Source organism: Doryrhamphus excisus, chromosome 20 (assembly GCF_030265055.1).
Source record: "Doryrhamphus excisus isolate RoL2022-K1 chromosome 20, RoL_Dexc_1.0, whole genome shotgun sequence".
In the NCBI taxonomy this organism is placed as follows: Eukaryota; Metazoa; Chordata; class Actinopteri; order Syngnathiformes; family Syngnathidae; genus Doryrhamphus; species Doryrhamphus excisus.
This window is the reverse complement of record NC_080485.1, coordinates 8,104,048-8,130,277: the sequence shown is the minus strand read 5'-3', so window position 1 is coordinate 8,130,277 and position 26,230 is coordinate 8,104,048. Positions and strand designations below refer to the sequence as shown.

The following is a 26,230-nucleotide window of genomic DNA, read 5'->3' as shown; positions in this document are numbered from 1 at the left end:
AGTATTATTGCTATTTACTAGGGTGTTGCAGTGTTCCTCTCTGAGTGACGTATTGAGCTGCTCTGAATCAATAACAGATCTCTTAAACCGTCCTGGTGCTCCCATTGACCACCGATAGGCAATATTACATGTCAGGTTGAAAAATGGCTGCTTCATACTCATGTGTCAGGCTCTGTGTTGGCGCTTCCGTGCTCTACCATCGAGCACGATCCATTTTGTGGGGTTGTCAAATGCACTAAACTTTTCATTTCTCCTGCTTCTCTTTAGTCAATACCTGTTCAGTTTCTGGGATCAGGACAATAAGATGCCACCAGGGCACCTCGGAGGCACAGGCATGCTTTGAGCAAATCTTGTTACTCCCAACTCACGTGCATGGCAGTACCTTTTTTTCCCACACAACTGTGGCAAAGTCTTTCGGGCAGAAAACTGTAAACGGTAGTGGAAAACACAAATGAGATCCACGGATGTGCTTGAAGGAAAATACAGCACTAGAAATGCCTCTTTTTATTATTCACAGATAAATCACGTTTGATATTTCCCTCAAGTGTATGCAGGATATGGAGGATTCAATCCATGTTTTTGTGTGCTGGTTTTCCACGTCCACCTTCTCCTTCCTGCTTCATGTTTGCCCAGTCTAGACTCCACTACTGGCTGTCTTGGGAAATGTGTGGTATGGTATGAGCTGCCAGACTAATGGGAATCCAATCACAACTCCCACTAGCACAACTACACAAACTGCTTGAGCATAAGTCTGATTTCCAGAGAGGATCACAAGATTATACATTCATAAAACATTTAATAAAAATTGCAAACCTAATGTCATTTCATTTCTCTTTTAAAACACATTAAAATACATAAAAAATAATAATTATATTACAGTGAATATTATTTTATTACAATACTGTAACTATTACTTAGAAACCCTCCCATTTTTTAATGTTTAATGTGAGCTGCGATTTGTCCTACTTTTTTGACGGTCATTAAACGCGCCATTGATCATTCTACAATGCACCGAGGGATGTATGGATGTATTTGGATTTATTTCCCCCCTTTTTCCCTCACCTCTTATTTGCTCCCGAATGCTGTTACGATGTGGGAATGCATAAAGGTAAGATTTGATGACTTTGAGTGCTAATGTGCGCAATTGTGGTAGTTCGATGCTAAATCGCTAATGCTAGCATAACACTGGACTTCAGCCACAGTCATCAATGTATGGATGTATTTGGATATATTTCCCCCCTTTTTCCTTCACCTCTTATTTGCTCCCGAATGCTGTTACGATGTGGGAATGCATAAAGGTAAGATTTGATGACTTTGAGTGCTAATGTGCTCAATTGTGGTAGTTCGATGCTAAATCGCTAATGCTAGCATAACACTGGACTTCAGCCACAGTCATCACATTGACAGCCCGCCAATAGCAGCTGGAACTCCAATTTTAGCTGGCAGTTCAAAGCAAAAATCATCATAGAAATGTAGAAATGTTAAAAACACAAGATAGTTTGGCCACTCTTATGCTAAGATAGCACTGTATATGACAATAAAAACAATACCTGCACTGTTCCAGTCTCTGGCAGGCCATGTAATCTGTGATAAGTCAAACACAGCGACAGTAGATATACTACGCGCTAACGATGGATCTGCGCGATCGATCGATAGCGCTGCACCCGAGATGGATCCATTGCACAAATTGATCGATTTCTGCACTCACGATGGATATAACTGTCTTGCGCTGGAGACCGATGCTTTGACACTGCGCTGACGATATAATGACAATCGTTGATCTGCTAATTGCATACAATGACAGGGTTAGGGTTAGGGGTTAGGGTTCACACTCCCCCCGCCGAGAACGGTAACAAAGTGAACTGCTTGACAATTAATCATAGATTTGAAATTTGCATGCATCGACTTCTTGTTGATTCTTGTAAGTAACAACGCTCAGCGCTGCCATCTGTTGGCATCTAAACAAACTACACACATCCATCCCGGGCGCAGTAATATACCATCGATTTTGAGCGCAGAAATCGATCGATTTGTGCGCTAACGATGGATCCATCTTGGGCGCAGCGCTATCGATCGATCGCACAGATCCATCGTTAGCGCGTAACAGATACAAATAACTTCATGCCATCTGCCAGGGCTTTGAAGCTAACTTTACCAATATAAATACTCTTTTCTTTATCCATTTCTCCTCAATATTTTTTCCAGCTTGCGGCTACGGTGTGGGCCGAGGGTCAAACAGGAGGAGCGCACGTTAATCGCATGTCAAAAAAAATTGTGAAAGGAAACTACTGTTAATGCTTCTGTTAATTAATGCATTAACTTTGACAGCCCCCATAATAATTCATCAAAGTATAATCTTTCACTTGTAATAATTGTAGTTGTATCTTTCACTGGATAATGCTGATGTCCTGCCCACCTGTTCTCACAAATACATATGACATCATGGGGCATTTCCTTTATGATGTCAACATGAATCCTACCTTGTGGGTCTTGAAAGCCATTGAAATGCTGCTTCTCATCGGATTTAAATGGATGGATTGATTAGTAAAGAACGACATTTTGATGGCATGTAAAAATGTCCATCATGGACGCTAATATGTTGTTGTCCATTAACCGCTTTGTAACTGACATCACCGAAGACCTCAAAGCCAACCAAACTCGTCTCCTGTCCTGTAAGCCACAGGAAAGAGAGGCCCTAAGAAGCAAGATGGATGTCCAGGTTGCTGTCCTGGAATACCTTTATGGAAAGAGAACAAATGAGGCGAGCACATCGCAGCTATGGGCCGAGGTCATCCATCTGAGAGCAAAGCTAAAGACGTCAGACGAAAGGAAGCAACATTGTGCCGATAATTTGTGTGCCAGCTGGAAAATAATGAAAGACCTTAAACTCCAGCTTCAACAGAATCACTCAAAAGAGACCGCCAAGGCAGAAGGTGCAAGGAGGACCATTCGGGAGCTTCACTGGAAGCTGAGGGAGGTGATAGTGCCTGTGCACAAGATGAAGGTACAGCTCCTGAACCAGGCTACTGCCATTCTTTCCACTGAGAGAGAGGGTGAGATGTCTGCATCAGAGTTGGAAGAGAAGCTCCAGGTTCTACAAACATGCATGGATCTCTTTGACAAGCTGCAGGAGGTACAGAAACGCAACACGATTGGCCCTTGCAACATAAACTGTGAACAAGACACCATACAAAACCTGTTAGCACAAACTGCAGAGGCTAACAGTCACACAGAGTCAACAAATTCAGAACTTGAGCAAGAACATGACGTAACTGATGGAACCAACCAGAAGAGGACGTGCCACCATTTTCCTGATTTTACTCCAAATTCAAGTCCAGACATTCAACATTCAACTGAAGTCGATGAACAGGAAGAAAAGGTGCAAAAGGCAGACGCTACAGATGATTGCATGCAAGAGGATGAACTAACTGACTCACAGAAGACCTCAGAAGCCATTTTGGAGGAGGACAGCATTACTGATGCAGCGTTTTTAGAGCAAGAACAAATAAGAGGAAGACCAACAGAAAGAACCAATCAGAGGAGCAACCGGTTTCTGAATATATTTTGTTGTGTCTGTTGGAAGACACACTCGGACAAAAGTAAAGATCGTTTAGTTGAGTTGACTGATTTCAAAAAAATATATGATTGATATATGATTGATAGTTATCTTGTTCTCTTGGTTGTTGTTTTCCTTTGAGTGACACGCAAAACATGGTTTACCACAATTATCAGCCATATGTATGTACAGTATTTGTTGTTATTGTTCCATCAGTCCATACATTTTCTATACCGCTTATTCTCATTAAGGTCGCAGGGTTATGCTGGAGCCTATCCCAGCTGACTTAGTGCGAGAGGCGGGGTACACCCTGGACTGGTTGCCAGCCAATCACAGAGCACATTAGACAAACAACCATTCACACTCACATTCATACCTTAGACAATTTGGAGTCACCAATTATTATTATTCTTATTAATAATAATTAGCTATTGTTCAATATGAAAAATGGAAGTTGTTGCTTAATCTGTACTTTTTTTTTTACAGTTTAATAGTTAAAGAACAAGCAAGAGTTTTACCCATTTTGAATTACATCTGAATCAAGATGCCTAAAGGTGTCTTTCATGGAATATGTTTGACGCTAAAGTTGACCGTATAATGCACTTGAAGGTGCTGCAAGGTTTTGGCAGATTTACACACAGTTAAAGACAAAATCAGACTGCTATGTCAGGAAATAGGAAAACAAAAAACTCTTCAGTGAAGTACCAGGTGCGTGGGAAGCGGGAAAAAATGGTTGAAATCAGAGGTGATGCTTGACATGTATTGCAAAGTAGAAGCGAATAGCCACAGAGATCCAATGTGTACAGATGTGTCAAGCAGACCTCTTGTCAGATTAGACCAGAAGTGTCCAAAGTGCGGCCTGGTAACCATTTGCAGCCCTTGACACATTTAAAAAATGCAATCACACACAAAAACGAATAAATAACATGAAAAATTGGGAAGAGAGCAGTGATTTTAAGAGAATAAAGTAGACATATTAGAATCAAGTCATAATACTGTATTAAGAAACCTTTTTTTATTAGGTTCAGAAAAAGCTGAATTTCCAGAAATAAAGTCATGAGAATAAAGTGAAAGTGTGAATATGACCTTAAGATATTAAAAAATGAGGCAGGCCACACAAAGGTCTAGGAGACTTGAGTTTGATTCCACCCTCGGCCATCTCTGTGTGGAGTTTGCATGTTCTCCCCGTGCATGCGTGGGTTTTCTCCGGGTACTCCAGTTTCCTCCCACATTCCAAAAACATGCTAGCTTAATTGGCGACTCCAAATTGTCCATAGGTATGAATATGAGTGTGAATGGTTGTTTGTCTGTATGTGCCCTGTGATTGGCTGGCAACAGCTGGAATAGGTACAGATTCTGGAAGATCTAGAAAGCTTTCTGTGCAGTTTATCCTGTGTAGCTGCTCTATCCACAACTTAATACAAAGGGCCGGAAATAAGCAAAATACGTCCCCCCGTGCAGTGAACGAGCAGTTAGCATGTTGGCCACACAGTCAGGAGATCGGGTAAACCCGGGTTTGAATCTCCGCTTGGGCATCTTTGTGTGGAGTTTGCATGTTTTCCCCGTGCATGCGTGGGTTTTCTCTGGGTACTCCAAATTGTCCATAGGTTCGAGTGTGAGTGTGAGTTGTTTGTCTATATGTGCCCTGTGATTGGCTGGCAACCAGTCCAGGGTGTACCCTGCCTCTCACCCGAAGACAGCTGGGATAGGCTCCAGCACCCCTGCGAACCTTGTGAGGATAGAAAATGAATGAATGAATGAATGGAAAAAACAACAGCAAAAGTGGAAAAACAAGCGTGTTTAAATGTAATTTGTCACTTCTAACACAAAGCTGAGATGTAGCCTGTTTAAGATGGCCTCGGATCCTTCGATTTTACCACATGGAAAACTTTGGACACTTCTGGATAAAACGCAAGACGTCAGTTAAGACTAATTTTGGACTGCAGTGTCAGCAAATGCAAGCTTGTGGGAAAGGATAGAGATGGAAATAAATGATACGTATTACAGCATGTCCCAAACAGTCCTTGAAAGCACTCTGTCTGCTTTTTGCATCTAACCCACAGACTCTCAGGAGGTGCCAAAATGTGTTAGCTCAAAATCAAAATATCTGATTAAGTATTGTTAATTAAATTTTGCCAGAATGTTTGTAGTACATTCACTGACCAAAGAACTGTATAAACGAGTGTCATCTACTTCAGGGTTGTACTTTTTTTTTGGAATGGAAAACAGCTGTGTAATAGTAGACTCAAAGGCCCAGTTACAGGCTGACACAGTGGTTACCTTAACATGAGTCTCACATATGGAGCCCATTTGAAGTGAACCTGACAGAAAGACACTGTCCCAGGAAACACACTTTACTTAAAGATCTCCTCTTTTGCGAAACTGACTTTTTAATGATGTAATATGTGTCCCACGAGAATGTTTATGACCACCAAACGTGAGGAAAATCTACCATCTCTCTCACTTGTTTGCCCTACTTTTGAGAGAAGAGGTCAGTTTTGAAATTCCAAGTGTTCATGATATAAAGAAAAAAAACCTTCATGGACATAGATCAGTCCACCCTGTGAAAAATAGACTTCAGTACACATTTTAAAGTAAAGCCTGGAGGTCTGCTTTTGTTTTTCTTCAGCAAGTAGTGCAACCCAGCAGTCTCCAACTTTTCTGAACCCAAGGAACGGCTCGTGCGCTTTTAAACCATGAGGGAGGAACTTAATGTGATGCAATATATCAATATTATATTTATATCAATATATCAATATTAATATACATGCAGTATGTAATCTACTGCTATTGTCATTTACTGAAAACAAAGAAAAGCACAACACCAAATTAACAACACAAAACTAGTACGCACCATTGCTACGAACTCTACGCTATGAAAAATCATATTTGTGTTTACTTCTGAAAGTTTTCTGTGATCTGGTTTGTCCTCGTCCAAAGAACAGCACCGGATTGATTTCCTATTTTGTTCCTTATAATTGTTAAGGTCAAATTTAATTAAATTCCCTTCACTGCTTGTTATTTCTGACCAGTACAGAGTGGACTACCCCTCTTGTCCAAAGTCAGGTGCTATAGGCTCCAACATACCCCTGCAACCCCAGTGAGGCCAAGCGGTAAATGGATAAATGCCTGTTCTTTCAACATTGCATCTCTATAGACCTTGACTTGATCTACATGCAATGTGTTCATTGCTACTTGGAGAAGTCAATTAGTGGCTGCTGTAGCCTTTGCTCAAATGCACGCATGTGTGTCATAAGTGGTGGGGTGGTGCGAGGATGAAGATCTATAATTAGTTTCTAATTCCCACTTTTATTAGATGCTGAGAGGGCCAGAGTCCTGTCAAGCTGAATTTGTCACAGCTTATGAAAGAGGAATTATAAAGCTATTGATTTATTTGAGGAAAGGAACAAGCACGTCTCATTGAACTACATGACCTTAGTTCAGTGTCCTCTTGTCAAGGAGATATAATTTAATATGTGAGGAAAACAAATGAGGGGGAGGTATTGGCATCGTACTGTCTATATTAGAGCAGCAGGGAGGAAAAAGTTGTTCCACCTAAGCTTTGTTCCATTTGACAACATTCATAGAAACATAAAGGCTGAGGTTTGACTAGCACTGTGAGAAAAAAAATTGGAATTAATCATATACTTATGAAATGAGGAAAAAGCTACACCAGAGTTTCAGGATACTTTTGCATACGTTTGCATAGCAAAAACCCAATACAGTTTGGTGCATATTGGAATGAAGCAATGGCTACAGGATTTAGAATGCAGACCTCCATCAAGGCTGAACATTGATAATATGCATTAACACCAAAATGTGCACCCTTATTTATTTTATTCACACTGAAAAAAAATCCAGGAATATACTATTTTGATCAACATATAAATAACGTATACGCTCAAAATTTTAAGCAGAGCTTGAAAATGCCAAAAGAAGAAATGTGAGTGAGACAAAAAATAAAGTTGAGTAAGCAATTTATTGAAAACAATCAATAAAAGTGAAATAGGCTGTTCATCAACTGATCAAAAGTTTAAGATGACGGCCTTTAAAAGCTAAAATCTTGACAAAAATGGGCATTCAATGTCATTTTCTGTCAGGTCTTCACGCTGTCATGATCTCTTGATGGCAAAGGCAAAAAAAAAGTTCTCTTTTTGAATGTGGTCGGATTGTTGAGCTGCATAAACAAGACCTCTCGCAGTGTGCCATCGCACACTAACTTCCCCACTGGATGCAGTAAGTCGTTAATTTTAACCTTCATCAATGATCTTGAGAGTTATGGAAGACAAAAGTGGTAGACTCCCCCACTTTGTAGAACCTCCTTAATATCCAACAGTTCAAAATCAACTGGTGTGGTGGAAGTATTGATTCACTTGAGTAATCCTATTCATTAACAAAGAGTGACATAAACACAAATGTCTTAGTTCCCATTGGTTACCATTCATTCATTCATTTTCTACCGCTTATCCTTACGAGGGTCGAGGGCGTGCTGGAGCCTATCCCAGCTGTCTTCGGGCCAGAGTAAACACTGGACTGGTCGACCAGCCAATCATAGGGCACATATAGACAAACAACCATTCACACTCACATTCATACCTATAGACAATTTGGAGTCGGCAATTAATTTTTTGGAATGTGGAGGAAACCGGGAGTCCCCGGAGAAAACCCACACATGCACGGGGAGAACATGCAAACTCCACACAGAGATGGCCGAGGGTGTGATTGAACTCAGGTCTCTTAGCTGTGAGTGGTTATCTGCGCGCTAACCACTCGCCGCCGTGCAGCCGATCCTGAGGGTTATGGAAAAAAAAAGTGGTAGACCCCCCCCACTTGAGACACCCATCTCATTCCCATTTCTTCCTTTTTGCATTTTGAAGTTTCACTTAGAACCTCCTTAAGATCCAACAGTGCAAAATCAACTTGTGTGGTGGAAGTGTTGATTCACTTGAGTAATCCTACTCATTCACAAAGAGTGACAAGAACACAACTGTCTTAGGTTGGGTGGTTACCAATTGAAATTAAATATTATCATTGTAACCCAAGACACTAGTGAGGAGAAGCAGCATAGAAAATGGATGGATTATCATCGTAGAGGCAGAATTGTTGATACAGGTGTCAATTATATTGTATGTGTGTACCTAATAAAGTGTCCTTCAAGTGTACATTCTTTTCAGAGCATGTATGACGTTGTGCTTCACCTCAGGTTGCAGCCACATCCTTCTACACACAGCTAAAGTCACTTAAGACGGGATCAAGACGGCATCCCTGTAAGGACGTTGATTCTCCACTGACTTGGCCTGATGCTCATACAATGGAAGTATGGGGTGTTACTAAAGTAGGGCAGCCCTGTGCTTTTCAGAAACCAAACCACTACCCAAAAAGCACCAAAAAGATCCCTGGAGTAGCAATAAAATAGCTTAAGTGTGTCTAATTAACATGGTGAGGGGGTGAAAGAAAAAGCTGTTTCGCTTGTTGGTAGATCAAATAAAAACATGAAAAACAAATACCAAATGACTTGATGGCTTTAATGGAATATGTGTGGGTGAAAAGAAGAATAATACACTCATGGATGGGAACTCTTGCAGTTAATGCAAGAGAAAATAAAACATTATAAACAGTAGCAAGTCCGGAAAATTGTGCGTATGACAACAACATGGCCTTTCCCTTCATTCTTACACACTAAATGGGACATATTATGGATAATGGAGTTACTAATCACATTTGGATCTCTGTAGTGACTGTCCATAACAACAAGTGTGAAATTGCACAGCCAAATAATTTTTAGGTTAGCTGCCAAAAATGTCAGAAAATGTGTCTATCAGCAGGCTGTTCAGGTTTTGGCTTGTGTAAAAAGCAACCACAGAAGATATAAGATCAAAATTGATTCATTTTTATTAACGATTGGTTGCCGTAGTTCCATATACCATGGTTGGTTGCACAGAAGAGCTCCCTCTGCTGCTCTCAAGCTGAGGTCTGCAATATCTTGACTTCTGGGATAATCTCATTATTTCTTTATGGTGTAGAATTCTGTATTTACTATGATATTTTTACTGCCATACTGTTGTTTATATTTGTACACAACTTTGGGGCAGTAGTCACTGTTTTAAGTATGCTATATAAATAAAATGTGACCTTGGGCCATGACCTTGACCTAGAAGTAAGACTGGGGCTGTTGTTTTCTGCCTGAAACTTGTATTTTAACATGCAACATGCGGCAAGCTGCTCTCTTCCACTGTATCTCTCTCTGTACCGGTTCCTCACTCACTTGCAGTCGCAGGACCTCAATTCAGCTTGTGTCAAAAGATTAGCTCATTCAATCCCAGCCATTTTTTCCAGTTTTTATGATTTTGTCTGATTTTTCAAGGCACACAGTTATAAAATATTATGTTTGACAATGTTGTGTTCATGCACTACATAGAAAAAATATATATATATATATACCAAAGAAAGATTACTCTCATCAGAAAAAAAAAAGTTTTTCTTACCCTTTTTCATTCTTCAGTAGTAGAACATACTGTAGGTAGGTTTCAGCAAAATATCAGTTCTCAACAAAAAAAGGAGAAAAAAGGCTTATTGCTCATGTTGACCAAAATGCATCCATTTACATTTTGGCAAAACGATGTCGCAACATAAGCAACGCAAAAAATGGTTGTCTTGCATGAAAATAACATTATTTTTAAAATATAACACATGAACTATTTACAATTTAGACATTTGCAACTGAACTGTGTGTGTGCACATGTTTGCGCACACATTTATGTGCTAAATTTCCCTTCAATCTGTAGTCTCCTTCGTACAACACGCATGCCTTTTCACTTCCTGTTTGCTGTGGAGTGTTTTTCAATGGGAAAGAGGCAGGCCATGCTTTTATTAAATGCACTTCTGCCACCTTGTGGCCATTTTTTTTTACTTCAAACTGCCCATGTGCGCTCTTCTATTGTGGAGTTGCATCATCACTTCTTTCTGCCTAGGGAATGAGTTAACTGTGAATGTTTTCTTTGGGTGTTTGCAATCTTATTCCAAAAGACGTAACATACACATAGCGTTAGGGTGAGCAATCACAGCAGTGAAACTGTGCAACATTAATTATTGTTAAACTTAACGTTTGTGTGTTATGGCCATTATGGTTTCATATTAACAGTTATACATATTTTTACACTTGCAAAGTGAATCAAACTAGAATAAAATGTTTGTGCATTTACATAAATCTCTAAGTCTCCTACAACTTTTCTGTGTTTACATCAGCTGTACAAGACTTAACTGATGTAGCTAACGAGCTATGCTATCAGATGGATACTGGAGCGTTGCAGAAACTACTCTCTGTGACATGCCTGTGCACTGGATTGGATGCTAAACATAGAATGACAGTAAACACAGTACATGGATAATTATTATCTCATATTATTAAAATTTCTTAAAAAAAAAAATTGTACACCATGTCACCATTAATTCCTCCAAATTTGTGCTTTGTTTAAAGCAACATCAGAACAGCAAAAGCAAGTACTGCAAAGCATCTAATCTTCTCACGTGATAGGTGACTCAGAAGAGATGGTTCGGACTTAATTAACTGTTGGCATAATTAATAACACGAACACAACATCACCTTTTATAAGTATGTGCACTTAGAAAAAGACAAACAAGGATAAGTAGAAGAAAACACACAGCAGAATGGGTATGATAAATGAGCAGGCTTACCAAGTGACTAATACCTGGGGATGAGTAGTTGCTCCCGCTTGTTGTTAATACTCAATAAACAAGAACACTATTTTCAAAGTAATATACCCAGTATAGGATCTAATTAATGTCCCTGATAAATACAAGCCCTTAAAGATGTGCCGAGGGACTAATTATATCACCAGGACAAGAGTCGCAAAGCATGCTGTGATGAGGGAGCACCTACTCTATCATGAATGTGCAGATCCAATCAGCTTATTTTCAAGTACATCCTCCCAAGCCCATCAAGAGAGAATCAAGCACTCATTTGATAATGCTCCTCAATGTCCAAAAAAAAAAAAAAAAAGGGAATTCATCTCAATGTGGCCAATGGCGTCTTGAACAACGTGTGAGGTGTCAAGCGAAGCACGGACGGGGCCTCGGAGGGGGTAGGAAGGAAGCATCAAGATGGTGCATGGGGACAAACCAGTCTCCAGTAAGGCTGTCTTAAGCACACTTCTAACCAGGTCCAGGTGGACGCGCTATCACTGCCAAGTACACCAAAGTGGGTCAGCCACAGCAAAAGGAGAGTGCTCAAGGAGTTCTATACATTCTATGAATATGCTGTTTATTTTTTCAGCATATAACACGGAGTGGGTCCTCACCAGCTGCAACATGCTTGGAGCCTGGACTGACCCCGTAACCTCCATTTTAACGCACTCCTATATCACCATTCTCCATGCTTGTATTTTGACCTTTTCAAATCTCACTTTAAAGGTTGCGTGTTCATGCGTCTGTGGGCTGCGCAGGCTCTGCAGGAGGAACCGGCTCGGCTGAGTGCAAGACTCCTAGTGACCTACAAAAGCTATTGTTTGAAAGGAAGAGTATTTATCACAGCCCACCACAGTGCTCTGTAGAAGCTACTATGCGAGGAACAGAACCCCTCCTCAAACTCAAGTGCTGCTGAACTCTGCACTTTGAAAAGCCTTTTAGGCGCAATTGGTTCGGGGGATCTCTGAAAACGAAGCCCATTGCTTGGCTGCTTTCAGAGGTGAAAATGGTGTTCAGGAGCTATTGAAAGTTTAATCAGTCTGTGATACGTCTGTGTAGGGCTGAAACAGGCTGAGCTGCTGACTGACTGCTGAACTCTACTTGGCACTGATTACAATACTGTATGTCTCGTTTCAAGAATACCCCTCTTGGCATGACAGCTGTAGTATCACACAATTTCCTCAGTAATTATTTAATTAGAATGTCATACTATTTCAGTATCAGGATGTCCTATACTTATTTCTTTACTTCAGCCAGAAAAAATAGTTTTAAATCGGCATATGGGTTTGGCAACACATTTTGAATAATGTGTGCCCTGTGATTGGCTGGCGACCAGTCCAGGTTGTACCCCAATAATGTACCCCTCCAGCACCCCAATAATGTGGAAGTAATAATCAATAACCAATAGTTTCTGTTTTTGTCACTGGGAATGCTGCTACTGGACAACAGGAACCCAACCAGATAGCACCTACACCAAAGCAAACTGCATATACAGTGGAACCTAGACTGTTTGAATCATGAATCCCTTCCAGAAGGTCAGACTGTAACTGAGACATACGCTAACCAAATCAATATTTTCATTTGGTTATGACATGTAAATCCGATTCATCTGTTCCAGAAAGCCCGTGGGCCGCCGTGGTGCACTGGTTAGCATTCTGGACTTCGGGCGGCTGAGTTTCAAATCTCCACTAGTAAGCACCATCGGTATTCGTCAGGAAGGGCATCCGGAATATAAATGGCTCGAGCCAAAAATCAGTATATATATATATATAAAATAAAAATATATAATAGTAATAATAATAAATAATACATAAATAATAATAAGTAAGTAATTTACATGCAGTAAAAAAAAAAAAATCCTAAAATAAATTCAAATAGCTTGGAAATAAAATAGGAAAACAAAAATCTGAATGCCATAATGTTCCCAGGATCTCTTCGGGATTAATTATATGGTAAATCTCAATTCCTCCACTAGTAAGCACCACTAGTAATCTCCACTAGTAAGCACCATTGGTATTCGTCAGGAAGGGCATCTGGAATATAAAAGGCTCGAGCCAAAAATCAGTATGCGGCTCAAAAAGATCCGATGTGGAGACTCCGTAAGGTAAAAACGAAAGAAACAAACAAAACTGTTCCAGAAAGCCTAAAATGTTAACATGTTTTTAAAATTACAGCAGTAAATAATAAGTATAATAAATAATAATTTTAATAATACATAATATTTATAAAATTATATATAATATATTATATAAAAATATAATATTATTAATAATAATAAATAAATAAGTAATCTACATGCAGTAAAAAAATCATTAATTCAATTAATAAATTCATTCAAATAGCTTGGAAATAAAATAGGAAAACAAAAAAACTGAATGCCACAATGTTCCCAGGATCTCTTCGGGATTAATTATATGGTAAATCACAATTTCTAGAAAAGAGAGAAGTTAACACTGGAACTGTGAAAGAATGACAGCTCGCCTCGTTAATGTTTCGCGTGGAGAATGACAATCATGCAGTGTCTGTCATCACAATTGGTTGTGGCAACAACAACGCACAACAGCAACATGCTGTCTCTGCATGCATCTTTAATTCTTTTGCTCTGTGTGTGCAGACGATTCGGTGTGTTTAGGTAGACGACTGAGGTTATGTTTTTTTTTTATTTTTGTTTTTTTGCTACAGCTGTGCAATATGCTTGTGTGTGGCTTTACTGCAGTTAAAATGGACTTGTATTGTCAGGAATTTTAAGGGCAGGTCTCCACTTCCTGCCTGTCGTAAAAGTATGTCAGCAGGGTCAACAGACAGCTTTGCAGTCCAGGAAGAGAGAAGGTCACTCTCTCATCAGTAAGACGCACTGAAAAGGAAGCCAACGAATGATCACAGCCGCACACGGCAAGGCAGACTGGAGAGTTTTATATCTGCTGCTTTTCCTGATAAGAAGCTGAGCATGACAACCATTTCATTTCTGTGTTCTCACTTATTTCATTTGATTGAACTTTAATAAGTTTTTGTGGATAACTTTCCCTTTTTTTTTTTGCTATTTTTCTAATTAAGATTCATGACTGAGGCAAAATTAAACCAAGCTTCTTTTCTTAACAGGAGGGCAACTATTAGGAAGCGATTCAGTTTAGAAGCGATCTAGCAGTGTTTCACTTCCACCTTGGGGCTTTAATGAAAATTATATAATCTGTTTTCTGTTTCTAATTGGTTATTACCTTGAAATAAGAAAAAAAGGCCCCCGAAACACACAAAGCTGACAATGTGGTGTAAAGTTACAGTACTAGAGTTCAAAGTAGCTTCACTCAGACTCTGTGGGGGGTTGTCTGTGTAATTTAAGGAAGAAACAGACTGTCTGTCATTCACTAGAAAATACATGTTTTACTTTATGTTTTACCCTTTTGCTGTTCGTCTTACCTCACTGTAATCCTATAATTGGTCCGAGTCAGCAACTGAGCATACTGTGTGAATATGAATGAATACGTATATTCTCGCTTCCAAAGTAGGCATATGCCAATTAAATTTGACATACTGTGTAAGATGGCTTTGAGAGGGAAGTTTACACGTTTATGAATATATATTCTTTCCCCATGTCAATTAAGCATTGGATAAATATCCATGATAGATTTTTTTTCCCTTGCTTGAGAGTAGTGAGGCTACATCTAATTAGCTGGTTTATATGAGACGTTGAGATTAAGTGTAAAGCTGTTCCATTGCCACAAGGCTATTAGGCCATATGTGAGAGGGAGGGCGTTTTGTAGGAATAATAAATGCTCTCACATGTGTTGCACTTAAGAGGCATTCATCCTTCATGGACTGCTCGCCAAATTTCACAAGGAAAAAAAAATGAAACACACACAGACATCTGTAAGATATTTCCCACGTTGACTGTGTGAATTAGAAGGTTTGATTTAAGTGTCCTAAGTTACTGACAGTAGAAATTCTCTGCTGGCTAGGTGACAGGAGACCGGATGAACTTTCAGAGGTTTTATGACGGAGAAGAGGATCTAAAAGTTTGAAGCAGCAGACAGAAAATGTGCATGGAAACCTCTCAACCCAGCACAGCGGGAATATTTCCAGAAGGAGGATTATGGTATAACTTCCACCTGTGTGATGGACAGATGTGCAGTACTTAGTACTCAGCAGACAATTGTAATCCTTTAAAAAGCTAATAAAAGCAGCAACAAGCTGTTGGAGCACGAGGACTTAGTGAAAACATTTGCTGGCCTCCTATTGGCTGTCTGCTGAGAATAGGTACACATTTTGGGTCACAAGGGTGAACGTCAGCTTCCATGTTAGTCCTACATTAATTACAGTGGAACCGCTACATTAAAATAAAATAAAAAAAGTATCTAAAGCAGAGGTGAGCGAACTATGGCCCGGGGGCCACATCCGGCCCACCAAGTGTTTGAATACGGCCCGACCGTTCTTTCCAAAGTATTTCATTTAAACTCAACATACAACCTGGCATCATGGCTTGAGACAATCTTTTGATGGTTGAAGTAGCTGTTTTATCAATTTCGTTATTTGATGTGGATAATAATTGGGGCTGCACGGCGGGTGAGTGGTTAGCGCCCAGGGTTAAATCCCATCCTCGGCCATCTTTGTGTGGAGTTTGCATGTTCTCGTTCTGTTCGTGCATGCGTGAGTTTTCTCCGAGTACTCCGGTTTCCTCCAAAATTCCAAAAACATACAAGATCAATTTGGACTCCAAATTGTCCAAAGTATGAATGTGAAAGGTTGTTTGCCCGGTGATTGGCTGGCAGACAGTCCATGGTGTACCCCGCCTCTTGCCCGAAGACAGCTGGCATAGGCTCCAGCACCCCCGCGACCCTTGTGATGATAAGCGGTATAAAATGAATGAATGAATTAATTAATAATAATAATAATAAATTTAATTTGTAATGCACTTTATATCAAATAAATGATCTCAAAGTGCACATGGAACAGATTGTATGACACTTTTACAGATACAATAATTCCAGGTAGACTGTAAAATATATAGTCTGGCCCCCGTCAATTTTGTTAAATCAATGCGGCCCGCGAATCAAAAAGTTTGCCCACCCCTGATCTAAAGTCTTCAGAGTTAAAACTGCCATGATGCATGATGTCACGCAAGACATCATCCAATCATCTCACAAACCATCTGTTTTGCTTTTGGGTTTTTTTTGTTGACACTCCAAAATAAGAATCAATCTTCAAGGTGGTTGGGTACTGCAGTGGGGGCACGGCCATTTGGACATATTATAGCCCGATGTCTTCCCACCCAAAGCATGCAGGCCATGCCCAATGTAGAACACACACATTTGTCAGATCCCTGTCCCCACGAAACTGGCTCATCAACACGCTCCTCAAAATGTCTGATCCAGCTGTGATACACATGTTCCTCTCTCAAGCAAACCCAACTTCACCCCCTTTATCATCAGGATTGTGAATGACGGGCAAAAATATTAGCTGTTCTGTTGGTTCCTTTGGTTGGTGAGCCTCCGAAAGACAGATGGTTGGAAATAAGTCATCTTATCAGTCGTGTCCATTGAGGCCGATTGGACAAGTTGAAGATGCATCTGGAACAAGATTGCTTATATCGCGATAAAGCCATTGCAAATGTTGTGGTTTTATCTTGACTGTTGGGATAATCTCACGCTGGATCAAAACATTAGACAGTATGTTCCTGCTATTGATGGCCGTTAGAGGAGAAGCAGAACAAAGACATGTCACACATTATGCTGGCATGCAACAGATCTGCCTTTTGTAGCCTGTTACATTTCGACATAAACCAGTGACACCTTACATATTAGAGGGTGAATCCAGGCCCGTCTCTGCAGCTGATATGTTTTAGTTAGTCCTTTAGATACCTTCTATAGACCATGAATCACAAAGCAATTCCTTGAAGAAGGAAGAACCTGAAGTGACAGCTCGTTAAGTTTGATTCATTCCTGTCAGACTTCATGTCATGTCATGAGTCACGAGCGGCACAGTAGGCAAATAAGCCTGTGTTACTTTTTTTTTTCTTTTACCGGCTGAATGTCAAGCTCTTGAAAAGTGAATTCACCCCTTGGAAGACATTTAACGCTTACCTTTTGAACTTTAGAAGGAGAAAAGATAAATGGTGTCAGGTGTCACGACTGAAGACTTTATAACTACAGCCTGTTATGGATTTAGTAGTTCATATACTTTGATGGGCCGCGTTGTTTCTCGACATAGGAACTAACTCTTATTTGCAAGTGCAAATTTGCAAAATACAAGCCCCAAAAAAGGGTAGGTCCACATAGAACTGATGCATCCCACTGTGATTATAGAGTTTTAATACAAAAAGTGAAAATACCATACATGCCTCTGCTTTTTTTTAAGTTAATTAATCAATGTGTGTTTCAAAAGCCCATATTTCCCAATTACTGATCTTTCAATGGTTATATACAAATTATGGTGTAAATAAAATGCAGTTCATTGTACAAAAATATGTTCAGTCTTTGACTTGTATCTAATTCCAAGCTGAGAAGACAGGTTTAAATCCCTGCAATTCTATCCACTGAATGCTTTTGAAATTACATTAACCTTTTTAGACACATTTTAGATGATTTTGAACAAAGCCAGGTATCACAGCACTAATTGACTCCTAAGGACAGGAAATGTGGTGGAAAATGAGAATGTAATGAAGTGCCAAAAAGAGGGCATGCAGGTAACACCTTTAAAAAAAATAAAAAAAACCCAAATAATCGCTTGGCCCTAGAAAGCCTCCCGTGCGAGGCATCAGACTCGGCTATCATATGATCTTGTCCACTCAGACAAGGTTAAAGTCATAAGCTCAGCCACATGATGCTTGTTACGTTGTGCGTGAAATTATGTGCAGAGCTGAGAGGATCAACACAGGCTGCTTAAGTTGCCTGATGTGTAAACATGTTAAATTCAATAAAAGCTTGATACTAAAAACAAAGACACACAGTAATTGAATGTTGTTTTTCTTGCGCAGAGCCCCGCAGATCACATTTCTCAATTTAAGGCTGTTTTGTAATATCCCCTATCGCCTGCAGGAAGACTTGCATGTTTCAGTAGGCCGCTTGGGTTTAGTTCTGTAACCCCAACCACATGTGCATGGCTAATGCCGTAGTGCACAACAGAGAGAAAAAGACTGCAGGCCTCATACAATTGTCCATAATGATTACTAAATAAAAGATTAAGCCAGAAAGTATTACTCACAAATTTCAAGACAAGCTTGACATAACTCTCAAAACTTTAAAAACAAATCCATACCAATTATAATGACATATTGATAGAAACTATTGGTGAAAGTAAAAAAATACATAAGTGGTTTTGTCTGTTACAAACTATGGAATGGACGGTTAACGCTGCACCTCTTTAGGAACTATGATCCAGTCTCTGAGTTATACCATAATGCTTAGTTTGGACACTATTGGGCCATATGATAACCGAGACAAAAACAAAATCAGGACATATTTTTGGCAAACCGAATCCTACGAAAACTAGGGTAGAAAAAACTAAGGATCCAGTGGGTGACATTTTCATTTTCACATTCGATGGTGATGGAGCATACCAAGTGACTGTGAATGAATTCTATTTGCATACTTTTGTAGGGTGAGGTGGGTTTTCAGGGTAGGACCAGCAATTTGTGAAACAAATAGAGAGAAAACTGCTAAGCTAGTGTTCCCCAAACTTTTTTTTCATTCATTCATTCATTCATTTTCTACCGCTTTTCCTCACGAGGGTTGCAGGGGGTGCTGGAGCCTATCCCAGCTGTCTTCGGGCAAGAGGCGGGGTACACCCTGGACTGGTCGCCAGCCAATCACAGGGCACATATAGACAAACAACCATTCACACTCACATTCATACCTATGGACAATTTGGAGTCACCAATTAACCTAGCATGTTTTTGGAATGTGGGAGGAAACCGGAGTACCCGGAGAAAACCCACGCATGCACGGGGAGAACATGCAAACTCCACACAGAGATGGCCGAGGGTGGAATTGAACCCTGGTCTCCTAGCTGTGAGGTCTGCGCGCTATCCACTCAATCACCGTGCCGCCTTAAACTTTTTTTTTTTTTTGGTAGATGAAATCATGAGGTGTACTGTGTACCGTTACATCCTTAGTTTCTATTTTGAAAGAATAAAGGAAGTCTGTCGTGAACAGAAACCTCCACAAAAGTTTTAGAGGTCACAGCTGCATTTGTTCACACAAATATTATTATTTTTTTTTTTACAAATTTTGTGACATTTTTGTTTGGAAAATTCCGACTGAGGGACTTTTAAGCGTTAATGACGTCACCGTTTCCTCCTATTGAATGTCGCTGAAGTCAATCAAATGTAACACTGTTACAAGTGTGCGTACAAGTCCTCGCTGCTCAGCTCACCTCATTGTTTGATATGCTACACTGCACAAAAACACAGGGCCAACGCTTATTACACAGTACAAACACCGCTGCCGGTGAAAAATGGCTCAGGCATAAAAAGATGCACTAATTCTGAAATGGGGCATGAAATACACAGGCCTGCAGATTATTGCTGGTTATGGAGAGCTAATAAGCTCTGCAAATGACTGATGAGGAGAGTTGAAGCGATGCGTCTCTCTTGCTCTCTCTCTCTCTCTCTCTCTCTCTCTATTACGAGGCGACACGCTGAGAGGCTACCTGGTGTGAACACACAGACTTCATGCATGTGCGGTGGGCGTTGGAACACGCTGGGCATCCTGCGTGCATCAGATAATTGGAAGAACACCACTATGTGGAACGGTGTGCCGAGAGGCTAGCACGCAGAGAAAAAAAAACACACACAACTTCAGCAGATGGTTTGTCTGATGAATAAACAGCATGTAGACACATGCAGAAGAAGGACGATTTCTGTCTCAAAATATCAGAAAGCGGAGAGGAAAAACAGACATGGGCGTAAGCGAGTGACACAACATGGCAAAAGTGGCAAGATCTGATGCTGACTGACAGCGGCGTCGTTCATTATCACACAACATTGCATTCTATCAGCATTTCCTAACAATCGCAGGTGTCAGAAAATCAAAAGGCATGTGAGCAGCCACGCGGGGAAGAGGATGTCACAGTTAGAACAAAACACCATATATTGGGCTTTTGACGACACAATAAACAAGCAAGATGAGAAGAAAAAAAAAGGAACGAGAGGTGACTGAGAAATATCGTGAAAAGGATATCATTATATCCTTTTGGTGGCTTATTCCACAGCATGGGTCAGGCAAAAAAAAAAAAACAAGCCAACAGGGCTGAATCAATGTGACAAGGTTAATGACTGTTTCTCTCGTCTAAAGTCGGGATATGGAGCAGCTGGGCCTGAGGGACCCCAGGTGACAGTTAGATTCTTGTCATAGCCGCCCAGTCACACTTCATTTCTTCACCTCGCTTTAGCATCATGTGGCCATGGGGCCCTCTCCCTCGACACCCGCACTCAACCATGGTGCGGCGGCTCCTCATCTGCAAGCCTCCCGGGGGCCTCGGTGCACCAAAATCAAAAGCGGTCGATCATTAACAACCATATCACTTAGCTAATGGGGGACAATCAGGGTTAAGTAAAGAAGCACTTAAAATATAATTGTTTGTTTAATATTATGCCAGCAGGGTGACATTTTACGCTCTCAGAATAGTAAAACACATCAAGGTCTAATTAGACAAAGTTTAGTATGTAACACACTCAGTGGCCACACAGAATGGAATGAGATCCTTTTTTAAAGGCTGCTTGACTTACACCAACGCTAAACAATCATCAGCAACTATCACCGACATGTACGTATAACAATGCTGTTCCATCCCAGTCCTGTAGGTGGCAGAAATGTACTCATTCAATACCAAAGACTTACTTGTAAGTTTTTATAAAGACAAACGCCCGATCCCAGAGACAAATTTATATGTTAATGCACTACTGCAGGAACATTTCAGAGCACTTTTAAGCCATAAAAACGACCACAAGGTAGCAGACGTAGATTTGATGAGAGATTTGATTTGAACAAGGATCATTTCAAAGAAGAATCAAATTGACAGGAAGGAGGAGGCGAGAGAGCGTAGCAGAGTGTGGTTGTGCATAGGATACGCATTGCAGGGGAATTTTAACGCATAATTCTATTCCGAATATGATAATTGTGAATAGTTCATGGTGTTATATTTGTAAATAAGTTGCTATTTCTTATTATAAAAGTTACCAATGTTCTACTGTTAATTACGAAAGAACAGACAAAGGTAGAAACAAAGTTTTTTTCTGATAAAAGTCTAATTCAGTCTCTTTTGATAGGTTCCATGTTTACATAACCATTGAACACAATATTCTGTATGCCTTGACCACTCCTTCCATCATTGTTATTCTTGTGTACATACTTTAAAAAAATGCTTTACTTCTGTTTTCAGCACTAGGAAGGCAGCCAAACAAGTGTTTTGCTATACTTCACTGATATTTCACTGCATTGTGAACGGATGAATGATAAGTACCAAATTGTTTGTAGAAATCACGAGCCACTGAGCGATGTCCTGGCACTACATGCAACCAGCGTAATTTTGCACACACTGCAGCTGAAACTGAATAAGCTATCCACAGTGTTAATTCATTATTGCCATTTATACTGTAGTACCTTGGCATGCGAGTGCCCCAACTAACACATTTGTTTTAGACACAAGATGCTTTTTCCCTTTCAATTGCTATCTGAGACTTCAGTTACAAGCTACTATATATTTTTGGATTTTTGTGGACCTTCATTTGTGATTAATTATATTTTTGGAGATTTATAGTGAATAATATTTGAAGGATGGAGAGTTTACCATACTGACGTCTACTTGTTGTGTCGGTTTTGGATACACTAAAGTCATTTTTTGTGGCGCCATTAAAAATTAACAGAATGTTTAATAATTAAACATTTGCATAAAACCAACATTGTCCAGTCCTATGTTGATAGACTTGAAAAAAACAAAATCTATCTGCAATAGTCTTTGGCGATCTGCAAATAATTTTGATTAATCACAAGTCAACTATGGACAAAATGTGATTAATTGCAATTAAATATTTTAATTGACTGAGAGCCCTATAAATGTGTGTTTACTATTTTCACTGTATAATGTGTTATTAAGAAATGCACTGAATCTATATTTAAAACATCCAGCCTCATTTCTTTTTATACTGGAGAGACTTAAGTTTGGTATTATTATAGAAGAGGAGACTGGAGACTTTCACTCCATTTTTATTGTTTCATTGTGATCTACAGTGAAGTGTAAGGGGGGGGGGGGGGGGGGGCTGAGAGTAGAGCCACTGCTCCTTCACATCGGGCAGCTAGTCCTGGACGCCTCACTGGTAAGGCAGGCATAGGATAAGGGTGGGTGTCCTCCCGGAGGAACTGGAAAGGGTGGCAGGGGACCGGGAAGTCTGGGTTTTCCTAATGAGACTACTGAAAATGGATGGATTTCTGTGGCGTTGAGCGATATAAAAGAACAATTATAATGCGTTGGAGTGTGAATCAACTCACAGCATGTTGGGGGTAGACGTAATGGCCCATTTTTCACACTCTATTTATATATATATATTTTAAATGCTGATTTGGTGCAAAAGACCATCTGCACCCTTTTTCTACTGACCTTCACAGGGATATTGCCATAAAACCTGCATGTTATACAGTATATGATTAACGGACAGACAGACAGACAGATGTACAGACCTTCTGTCTGGTCACAGAGCTTTGTCAGTTCACCTTCCATAATCCAGTAACACATCAACACCCAAGGACAATCCACCTTCCTGGCAAGTCAGGCAGAACCAATTCCGAATACAAAACCATATTCACAGCCATCTGACACGACTGCCCACCAGAGGACGACAATGACGCAGCACAGCAGGGATGAATCCTCCTCCAAATCTGCCTTTCACTTGATGAAAACACCGCGCTGTTGCCTCAGGCTATACTGTCCAGATCTCACTTTATTTGTGCTCAAAATTCACCTCAAATACCAGTCATCTTTATTCATGACAATGACCCGAGACAGAACTGTGATCTTATACTGCACAGGACATGTAAACATGAGACCGCGGCAGACAGAGTGCCCTCTTGAAGATGTGACCGAGTTGCCCCCGAATATCCCCACTGAGATAGAGCAGCAGCCTCTAGAATGACTTGACCCAAGGAATGGTGGTGTTCAGACTGGTTCCCAGCTGGACTGTGAGTGAAAGGGGATGTCATCGCTGCTGTCACGCCCTGGGGGCACCGCAGTAAGACCAAGTTACTGGTCCTCTTTGATGACTGGGGCAAAAGCTTGTCCACACAGCTGTCGTGGAGCAAGAGACAACTCATGCATTAGCACTAACATGCAAACATGCCAACGAGAGAATAGCTTGACAGAAATATAGAAATGAATACATATTTATGTAACTATTGCTTTGAAGCTTATTATATTATTACCTATTTGTGCTGAAATTTTAATATTTAACATATTTGTTTATCAGAAAACAAATGATTTGAACAAGCTGTAAGAACATTAGGTTTAACCCACACCCACTATTTGCTCTGAAATCTCTTGGGGCTTCGGAGGGTTGAAAAACTATACTGTGGCTCAGTACTTACATAACAGCTGGAGCAATAGTTGGATGCTTTTGGCACCATGTGCATTTTTTCCTGAGGTTGTTTCCAAATGTTTTTCATGAATATTGCACAACATCGAAAATGATTTATTTCCAGTACAGTATTACCTCAGTTTTCGAAAGCCCCAGTTTTCATAGGATTCCGTTTTCAATGAAAAGGAATAAAAAAATATGTTTCGGTGATCATACAGTCAAACAGTGCTAGTTTAACTAGTCCTCTTGTCTGTGTATTATTCCACGAAATTGAGTGCCTAAAGGATCCACACATTGGTGACTCAGTCTCTGTGACTAATGGCTAGTGGTTCTTTGAGAATTGGGACCCAATAGACAGACTCCAGACAGGAAATCCTTTAATCATCCAATCTACTTCTCCTGTCTTTCTCCTATTAATAACTGTGCGGAATGCACTGATGAGGTGTTCAAGTGCACTGCATATTTCTGAGTGTTAGGCTTTTATTTTTTTCAGAATAACTCACCATGGGGCCAAAGAAATTTGCCAGTACCAGACCTTTGAAAAATAACTTGAGAAACACTATTCATTTCAAGAGAGACCTATTAGCAAAGTACAAAGGTAGCATTGCAATGTAAATGTTCTTGCAGAGGTAACATGTACATTAATTATCATTATTTTTTGAGTATGTAGCTTTAACTATTCAGTTTTTAAAGTTCGATTTGTAATGGACTGGACTGAAACAGCGTCCACGTGGTTGTTCGCCTGATGTTAAATGCTCATTTATCCATTATATTATATATAATAATATATATTCTTTATATATTATGTATTTTCGCCCCAATTTTCGTCCGTTTAAAGGTCCACAGCTATCTCAAATTCTTGTTTTTTGAGGTGCCGAAACAACACTTTTCTGTTCCGGAAGGTGGACACAACCCAACACACATTCATCAGGGGTCCTGGTAGGACCTAAAGAAGGCAAGAAATCCCACTTTTGTGACGCTTCGTATTTTGCCCGTTTTTCAAGTCCAGGGCTGTTTAAATGACACTTTCCTGGTCCGGGTTGTGACCAAAACCCACCACACATTCATCAGGGGTCGCGGCAGGACCCAAACAAGGCAAAAAAAATCCCACTTTTCCGATGGACTGATTTTTGCCCACTTTTTCAGGTCCTCAGCAGTCAAATATTAGACAATTATGGCGATGCATTTATGCATATTGGTTATCATTGCCATCCCTACCTCTACCTAGAACGTTAGGGGTCACAATCGAATTAGATCCAATCCACAAACCGTATGTACATTTTGCAACTTGGCCATTTCTTTCATTGCAGCCTGCAGCTTGATTGTAAAAAGAGTGACAACACATTTACTTGAGTGCATTTATAATATTGGCTCACTTAAGTTTCAGAATCTAGTGATTCACTCTGTTTCACTTGACCGCAAAAGTTGATTTGGACACTATTTCAGAACTGTCCTGCATGAATGGGTCACCCATTCTGTCAGAATGTATGTGAAAGCAAGTGACAGGCAAACATTTGATGGTGGGACACCGCCCGCCTTTACTATCAGCTGTGCACAGCCATCGGACGGTTCTGAACACGCCCGTTCAAACAGTTGCCGCATGCATTGCTGATGGAAACTGATGAAACTATGGTATCCTGTCAGCCACAGCAGATGAAACCTGTGTAGACTCGATTTTCTTCAGGGGTTGTGGTGGCGGCAGTAAAAGATGGCATCTGTCACTCTGATATTGCTGTGATTAAGCAGTTCTCGCAGCTCTGATACAGCTATCAGTGTTAATGCTGAAAGCTGATGGAACAGCCTCTCCAGCTCAAGGGGGAATAGTGTGGCTGATGGAGTGGCTCAGCTCCCAAGGCAGCTGGAGTGACATTACACTGACACTGTGCCAGGGCACCCAGAGATGCTGTGAGGAAAACAACATCAGTGCAAAATGAATCACATTGGTCAAGTTGCACTGAGTGAAAGGCAGACGTTGCTAATAAAATCACATTCAGCTTGAGAAGAGAAGAAAAAAAAAGAACATTTACTGTGATGTGGGCAAGAGATGATATTTTCAAATTTGTCACTCTTGACATTCTCTAGCGGTTATATGTATTCCATTTGGCATATGAAATGGAATGAATGTAGAATGAAAATTAGGTTACCTTTGGAGTCAAAGCTGCAGTGTAAAATGGCATTATAGTGGTACATGGAAGCGTATTCACATTCGTATTCAAAAAGAAGCGATTGGTAAAGATGCACATAATCTCATGAATAGATTTTCAATAAAGGCTGTTTTGTTGTGTGTGCTCCTTCATAGATACAAAATACAGCATTGCAATCAATCAGCGCTTGGCTTGAATAGAAAGACAGCACATTGGATTTATTATGTAAACTATTTTAGATTAGACGTAAGGGTATCCTTTTAAAATGTA

At 40.2% G+C, this 26,230-nt stretch overlaps 2 protein-coding genes across 4 annotated transcripts in view; one reads left to right on the top strand and one right to left on the bottom strand.

Moving 5' to 3' along the window:
• The window catches only part of macrod2 (mono-ADP ribosylhydrolase 2), a 437,400-nt gene that overhangs the window by 59,661 nt on the left and 351,509 nt on the right, over positions 1 to 26,230 (bottom strand). The window lies entirely within an intron of this gene.
• LOC131107892 (uncharacterized) lies at positions 1,026 to 3,786 on the top strand. 2 transcript variants are annotated; one of them, XM_058058341.1, is made up of 2 exons: positions 1,026 to 1,298; positions 2,684 to 3,786. In XM_058058341.1, the coding sequence occupies exons 1-2, from the start codon at positions 1,209 to 1,211 to the stop codon at positions 3,647 to 3,649; spliced, it is 1,056 nt and encodes a 351-aa protein (XP_057914324.1). In that variant the 5' UTR covers positions 1,026 to 1,208; the 3' UTR covers positions 3,650 to 3,786. The 2 variants fall into 2 exon arrangements, with proteins under 2 accessions (XP_057914324.1, XP_057914325.1); XM_058058342.1 differs by having other exon boundaries at positions 1,036 to 1,108; positions 2,678 to 3,786.

Coding starts and splice junctions, on each gene's coding strand:
- LOC131107892 (XM_058058341.1), top strand. CDS start 1,209: ATGTATGGATGTATTTGGATATATTTCCCCCCTTTTTCCTTCACCTCT. Junction 1,299..2,683: donor CGATGTGGGAATGCATAAAG/GTAAGATTTGAT, acceptor TGTAAGCCACAG/GAAAGAGAGGCCCTAAGAAG.